Below are 7,872 nucleotides of genomic sequence, written 5' to 3'. Positions count from 1 at the left end.
TTATGGAAGCCAATCAGAGCAACACCTCTTTATGGAAATCACATGACAGACTAGAGCTGGGCCAACCCTGGCTTGCTTTGTCATACCTGTCCTTTGTTAACCTTTAGGCCGAGTTTATATCTAAATGGAGCATTTTCTTCCTAAATTAAGGATCGGGACTTCATAAATAGAGTTTGTTCAGATTTGGAATGACTAACGTTAGTGTCATCAAAACGTAAGCTATCCAAATTAATCAACATCCAAAAGCACTATGCCTTTCTAGGATCTGTTTGTGCAAGTTACAGGATACTAAGAGCTCTAACCAGTATTTTTGTCTTCAACCCTCAGTGTACATATTCCCAGTTGAAACCCTTAATGACTTTTGCTGGTAGATTGTTTTGTGACTCTACTAAATTAAAAATATATGCTAGTAATGAATACATATTTTAAGTCAAACAGAACACAGGCATATAAATAAATTTATTTTTCCTCATTTCCCCAAAACACCCATCCCCTTCAACACTGGTACTTCAGAAATAATAAATATTAACAGTTTGGTGCGTATTCTTTGACAGCTGTCTCCCTGTTTTTGGAGACATAAACCAGCATAGATAGATAGATAGTTCATCTAGTTAAGTAAAAGTTGTGGTCTTTATGTATTTTTAAAAAGTTTTAATTATAGTAAAATACACATAACATAAAATTTACCATCTTAACCATTAAGTGCACTGTTCATTAGTGTGAAGTACATTCACATTGGTGTGCAATTTCCACAACTCTTTTAACCTCCAAAAGAGAAACTTTTTGTCCATTAAAGAACAACCTTTCCATTCTCTCTTCCCTAGATCTTTGGTAACCACTTTTTCACTCTTTGTATTGATGAATCTACCAACCTAGGTGCCTCATATAAGTGGAATCATACAGTATATCTTTTTAATGAATGCCTTATTTCACTTAGCATACTGTCCTCAAGATTCATCCATGTTATAGAATGTATCAGAATTTCCTTCCTTTTTAAGGCTCAGTACTATTCCACTGTATGTATACACCACAATTTGTTTATCCTTTACTCTATTGATGGACACTTGGGCTGCTTCCAGCCTTTTGGCTCTTGTGATTAATGTGACCATGATCGTGGGTATACAAATATCTCTTCAAGATCATACTCTCAATTCTTTTGGGTATATTCCTAGAAGTGGAATTGCTGGATCACATGGTAATTCTATTTTCGGTTTTTTGGGTAACTGCCATACAGTTTCCCATAGTGGCTGCACATTTCCACCAACAGTATACAAGGGTTCCAATTGCTCCACATCATTGCCAGCACTTTTTGAGTTTTTTGAGACTAGACATTCTAGTGGGTATGAGGTTGTATGTCATTGTGGTTTTGATTTGCATTTTTGTAATGACTGGTGATATGAAACATTTTTTCATATGCTTGTTGGCTGTTTATCTTCTTTGGAGAAATGTCCATTCATGTCCTTTGCCCAATTTTTAATTGTTGTTGTGTTGTAGGAGTTCTTCATATATTCTAGATATTAGCTTCTTACTGGGTATATGATTTGCAAATCTTTCTCCCATTCTGTAGATTGAATTTCATTTTGTTCATTGGTCCTTTGATGCACAGAAGTTTTTAATTTTGGTAGTTCAATTTGTGTGTTTTTTACTTTTGTTGTATATGTTTTTGGTGTCATATCCAAGAAATCACTGCCAAATCCAGTGTCATGAAGCTTTCCCCCTGTGTTTTCTTCTAAGAGTTTTACAGTTTTAGCTCCTAACTTCAGGTTTTTTATCCATCTTCAATTAATTTTAGTGTATGGTTTAATGGAGGGGTCCACCTTTATTCTTTTGCATGTGGATATCCACTTTTCCCAGCACCATTTGTTGAAGAGACTGTCCTTCCCGATTGAATGGTCTTGACATTCTTGTTGAAAATTATTTGACTGTATATGTAAAGGTTTCTTTCTGGGCTTTTCCTTCTATTCCATTTGTCTATATGACTGCCTTTATGCTAGTACCGTACTGTTTTGATTACTGTAGCTTTGTAATATAGTTTGAAATCAGGAGGTATGATGCCTCCAGCTTTGTTCCTCTTTCTCAAAGGGGAGAGAGAGAATCTTAAGCAGACTCCATGCTCAGTGTGGAGCCTAATGTGGGGCTCAATCTCACAACCCTGAGATTACGACCTGAGCTGAAATCAAGAGTCTGACACTTAACTAAATGAGCCACCCAGGTACCCCTTAATTTCTCTTTCTGATAGATTGTTGTTAGTATATAGAAATGCAGCTGATTTGTATATCGATTTTGTATCCTACAACTCTACTGAATTTGTTGATTAGTTCTAACCATTTTCTTCTCCTTTTTTTTTTTTTTTTTGGGGTGGAGTCCTTAGGGTTTTCTGTATATCATATCATGTCATCTGCAAGGAGAGACAATTTTACTACTTCTTTCTTATTTGGATGCTGTTTACTTCTTTTTCTTGTCTAATTGCTCTAGCTGGGACTTCTAGTACTATGATAAATAGAATAGATAGAAGTGGGCACCCTTCTCTTTTTCCTAATCTTAGGGGAGAAGCTTTCAGTCTTTTACCACTGAGTATGATGTTAGTGTGGGCTTTCATATATGGCTTTTATTAGGCTGATATAGTTTCCTTCTATTCCTAGTTTGTTGAGTGTTTTCATTTTCTGTTATTTTTTTATTACGAAAGTGTTGAATTTCATCAAATTCTTTTTCTCCATCTATTGAGATAACCATGTGTTTTTCCCCCTTCATTCTGTTATGCGATGTATTACATTCATTGATTTTTGTCTGTTGAACCATCCTTGCATTCTAGGATAAAATCCCACTAGGTCGGGGCGCCTGGGTGGTGCAGCGGTTAAGCGTCTGCCTTCAGCTCAGGACGTGATCCCGGCGTTCTGGGATCGAGCCCCACATCAGGCTCCTCTGCTATGAGCCTGCTTCTTCCTTTCCCACTCCCCCTGCTTGTGTTCCCTCTCTCGCTGGCTGTCTCTATCTCTGTCAAATAAATAAATAAAATCTTTTAAAAAAAAATCCCACTAGGTCGTGGTGTGTAATAATCTTTTTAATGTACTGTTGAATTCGGTTTGATAGTATTTTGTTGAGGAATACTGCATCAGTATTCATCAGGGATATTGGTCTCTAGTTTTCTCTTCTGTAGTGTCTTTGGCTTTGGTATCAGGGTAATGCTAGCCTCACAGAGTGAGTTTGGAAGTGTTCCCTCCTCTGTAATTTGTTAGAAGAGTTAGAGGATGATTGATTTTAACTTTTCTTTAAATGTTTGGTAGAATTTACCAGTGAAGCTTCTGGTACTGGGATTTTATTTGTTGGGAGGTTCTTTTATTACTGATTTAATCTCCTTGCTAGTTATAAATCTGTTCAGATTTTCTATTTCTTCATGATTCAGTTTTGATAGGTTATGTGATTCTAGGAATTTATCCATTTTATCTAGGTTATCTAATTTTTTTTGCCTATCCCATAGGTATTAGTCATTCTTTTAAAAAGCTATGCAGTATTTCAGAGTATGATCATACCACATTCTGTTCAATCATCCCTCTATTGATAAATCCTCCATTGTTTCTAGTTGTGCTTTTGAATTAAAAAATCATAGTATTTTAAGCTAAAAGGGACTTTAAAGGAGTCCAGCTTTAGGTGATTATGAAAACTAAATTAAGCTAATTAAACTAAACAGGCTTTTCAAACCGGTTCTACCATTAAGTGTATTCTGTGACCTTAGAAAAGTTACTTAATCCCCCTGAACATTGTTTTATTCATCTGTAAAATGAGATGATCTCTCAGACACTCCAGGGCTAAAACTGTGTAATTGCTGTACCAGATCATTCATTCCTTAAGGGCATGGTCTGCCATGTCTGATTCATTTTGGTATAGTGTCTTTCTGTACAATCTTGAATGTAGGCACTCAGTAAATGCTTGTTGAATCAAGGAAGGAAGGAATGATTGGCAGTGTACTGTAATGATAAACAGCCAAATTTGCATTTACCCAAGTCACTTGTCATTTTATTTTATACTTTTTTCTCAGCAGGAGCTCTTAGGTAGTGATACCTGAAAGTGGTCAGTAGTTAAAATCAAAGGAACAAGAGGACAAAACATGTTTTCATTTTTGTTCTGTTGTTCAAGGGTGTCTTCTGGATTAGATCAGGTCTCTAGAATAAATGTTGGGGAAGCTGATTCTTTGCTTACATGGTATCCTTTATTCATGCTTCCTAATTTCTGGATTTTCATTAACCCTTGAATGAATAAAGCATTGTAATCTTGACCAAAGTAATATTTTTAATAAAAAAGAATTATCTTCATTCCCTCCAGTTCTCTCTCTCTCTCTCTCTCTCTCTTTTTTTTTTTTTAAGATTTATTTATTTATTTTAGAGGGAGAGGGAGACGGGGGTGGGGGGGGGAGAGAGAGAGAGAGACCGACCAAGCAGGGGGAAGGGGCAGAAGGAGAGGGAGAAAAAATCTAAAGCAGACTTGGAGCTAAGCCCGGAGCGTGACGAGGGGCTCAGTCCCATTACCGTGAGATCACAACCTGAGCTGAAACCAAGAGTCGGTCACTCAACTGACTGAGCCACACAGGAGCACCTGGCTCCTTCCAGTTCTAAGTCCAAGAAACCAGAAATTAATCTTGATCCTTGTCCAAAAACTACCAGGATTTATGAAGCATTTCCTGATGCTGTGTTTAAATATGTATAAGTTCATTGTATGTTATTTTTTCATTTATTGTGTATTATGTATAAATGCGTGTGTATGTATAATAAATACATGTATTTCTAAGTGAAAATTTTAAACCAAATTTGTTATGTTATTATCCTCACTTTCAGTTTAGAAACGGGAAAAAAAGTAAAATTCTCCATCTAACCAAAAGCATCTTTCCTCCAAGAGGCTTCCCCAACTTGTAGCTCTCTTGCTTTACTCTGCAAGGCTATGTATAAATGGAAGAGTGTAATGTATCAGCATTATGTTCCCACAGTTTGAAGATTGCCTGAAAGAGCATTCTTCTAACAGACTTGAAAAAAATACATCATATTCTGGCTCTGGGTTCAGAGTACCTGACTTTTTTTTTTTTTAATATAAAGACTTTATTTATTTGACACAGAGAGAGACAGCGAGAGAGGGAACACAAGCAGGGGGAGTGGGAGAGGGAGAAGCAGGCTTTCCGCTGAGCAGGGAGCCCAATGCGGGGCTCGATCCCAGGATGCCGGGATCATGACCTGAGCCGAAGGCAGACGCTTAATGACTGAGCCACTCAGGTGCCCCTCAGAGTTCCTGACTTCTATAACTTTCTGGTTATGAAAGCACTTTGTGAGGACAGGATATGGATATAGAGCCTGTGCCACTTCTGAGGCCCTGTATAATGGCCTTTGCTGTATCTTTTTTTGGGGATTAACCTCCATTAGATCTGGTCAAATTTCCTAGAAAGCAGCGTGGGATAGCAAAACCAGACTAAAACCTTTTATGACTTTTTATGAAATCAAGAGCACACTCAATGAAGAAAAAGATATGTTTGCTGCACCAAATAGATATAATTTAATAGACCTTGGTATATTATTCTGCTTTCATAAAAAGTGTAGTTTGCAGTATGGTGACGTATAGGAGGTGAACATATCTGAGGAGGACAGAAGATTCTTCCGCAGCATTGGTGGCACTGAGTCACAGAGTAGATTCAAATGCATGCTGAAGACAATTTCTTGAGTTAAATTTGTATTTTGGCAACCTCATTGGGGAGATCAAGGTCTTTCCAGAATTGAATCAGATAGGTCTGTGAGGCCCAAATATTTGGTATCCCCCACAACAAAAACCAAATAAAAGTTCAAGAATTTGTTGGTGGTCCACAGGTGGTGGAAGAGATAATTAGTTCATGAATTGATTTGGAGGTTGAAACTTCAAATAAAAAGTTAGCAACCTGGCTTTCAGCAGGTGGGCTGGCAGCAGCTGGGCTGGCAGCAGTAGCAGCAGCAGGCTGGGCGGCAGCAGGACTGTCCACAGTAGGATGGGCGGCAGCAGGAGGCCTGGGCATGGTGCAGCTGGCAGCAGGTTGGAGGCGTGCAGCTCACCACGCAGCAGGGGGGCAGGCAGGTGTCCTCCACGCGGCAGTCAGGGCGGCACCACCTGACTCGGCAGCTCACGCCACCCTCCTGGCCACCGCCAGTGCCACAGCCGGTCCCACAGCAGCTGGGCTGGCAGCAGCTGGGTTGGCAGCTGGTTGGCTGGCAGCAGCTAGTCTGGCAGCTGGTTGGCTGGCAGCAGCTGGAGCCGCAGTTCCCACTGGTGGAGCAGGTGGGAAATCCGCAGAAGCTAGTGGAGCAGCAGGCCATGGTCAGGAGCTGAGCTGAGAGTTGGGTTGCTAAGAGAAGTTTTTGAGTTTTGGTGGTGACTTTCACGTTGGTCCTTTTATAAGCCTTGACTAGCTATGATTTACATAATTCTCAGAATCTCTTCCTTGTTTGTGTATAAATAATCTATCTCTGAATAATAATTGCCCTATTCCTGAGTTATTTGTTCAACCTCTGAAAGCCTTTATAAGTTCATTTTATTTGGTCTTCAATTAAGATTCTTTACCACAGTCAAGTAGTCACTGGCGTTCATTGGGTACGTAACCCATAATCCCCCATATTTATTAAAATTTGGTCATTGCCCTAAGAATAATTGATGCCTCACCTTCAAGGAGTGTCAGTATTACTCAGTGTTGACCCTGATCATCGAGCTTTTGGGTCTCACATGACAGTTTAATTCCCAGCAACATGGTTCCAATGTCAACTACTGCTCCTTTATCTTTTTCATCTTCAATTTGACTATGAAGCAAAGTGATCCAGCTGGCCAGAAAGGGATGCTTTTTGGGGGGACTGAGAAATGTGGATGAATTGTTACTGATCACAATTCCTGGAGCACTTAGGTGCTCACATGGTTCTGACTACTTTGCATGTATCATTTAATTTTTACTGCAATCCTATGAGCCATGCCTGTACCTACTCCCGTCATTCATGTAAGGAAACTGAGCCTCAGACAGATTTACATCTCTTGCCCAGGTTCATAGCAACAAGTGGTGAATCTGAAATTTGAATCCACATCATCTGACTCCAGACTAAACTCTTTCAACCACTATAGTCAGTACTCAGTTTTCTATATAAGCAGTTGTTCTAGAAAAATCAAATGATAAAAGAAAGATGTAAAATTTGTCCACTTTAAAGCTTTTTTAGAGTCAGGGGAAGAAAGGCAGAGCTTTGGATGCATAATAGCACTATTTATTAGGACTTCTCTGGAAATTTTTATTTTTTAACTGCATAATAAGTACATTTCAAGAAAATCACAAGTGCTAAAAATGGTAATCTATTTGATTTGTGACTTCTTCTAAACTTTGATCCTAGGATGTCCTTAACTGCATACAAATCGCACTCAGTGTATTGACACTGGAGCATGTGTCACACTGTGACGTGTTAGAGCTGCAGCATGCAGTTTACTGTGCACATTAGAAACTAGTCCAACGTGCTGAGGGTTAATACAGCTTGAATGAGGCAACTGATGAGGATGAAGATGAAGGTTTTGTGTAGGTGCAATGAAAGACAATGAAAGGGGACCTGGCCTTCGTTGAGTGTGGATTCTATTATAGAGAAATGGAAGTTAAAATGCCACTTACAGAGTTTGAACCAGAATACCAGGTGTTAGTTTTGCTTCTCCAGAAATGACAGCTTTGAGTTAATATCATAACTCTTCCCAAATCAGAATTAAGACATTTTCTTTGTGTATGGTGTGAGAGAGTGGTCAAGTTTCATTCTTTTGCATGTAGCTGTCCAATTTTCCCAGCACCATTTATTGAAGAGACTATCTTTTTTCCACTGGATGTTTTTTCCTGCTTTGTCAAAAATT

The 7,872-nt window shown here is 38.9% G+C and overlaps 1 protein-coding gene across 1 annotated transcript; it reads right to left on the bottom strand.

Annotated features, from left to right (window-relative positions):
* Window positions 1-5,205: 5,205 nt before the first annotated feature.
* On the bottom strand, window positions 5,206-6,349 carry LOC103662277 (keratin-associated protein 9-3-like). Its single transcript, XM_008689938.2, has one exon. The coding sequence runs from the start codon at window positions 6,321-6,323 to the stop codon at window positions 5,919-5,921; it is 405 nt and encodes a 134-aa protein (XP_008688160.2). The 5' UTR covers window positions 6,324-6,349; the 3' UTR covers window positions 5,206-5,918.
* Between the last annotated feature and the right edge of the window lie 1,523 nt (window positions 6,350-7,872).

This window comes from Ursus maritimus, unplaced genomic scaffold (genome assembly GCF_017311325.1).
Source record: "Ursus maritimus isolate PB19 unplaced genomic scaffold, ASM1731132v1 scaffold_24, whole genome shotgun sequence".
NCBI classification, from domain to species: domain Eukaryota; kingdom Metazoa; phylum Chordata; class Mammalia; order Carnivora; family Ursidae; genus Ursus; species Ursus maritimus.
Note: the sequence above shows the minus strand (reverse complement) of the source record. Positions and strands in the feature narration are given on the sequence as shown.

Excerpts from the sequence above, each read along its gene's own strand:
- LOC103662277 (XM_008689938.2), bottom strand. The coding sequence starts at position 6,323 with ATGGCCTGCTGCTCCACTAGCTTCTGCGGATTTCCCACCTGCTCCACC.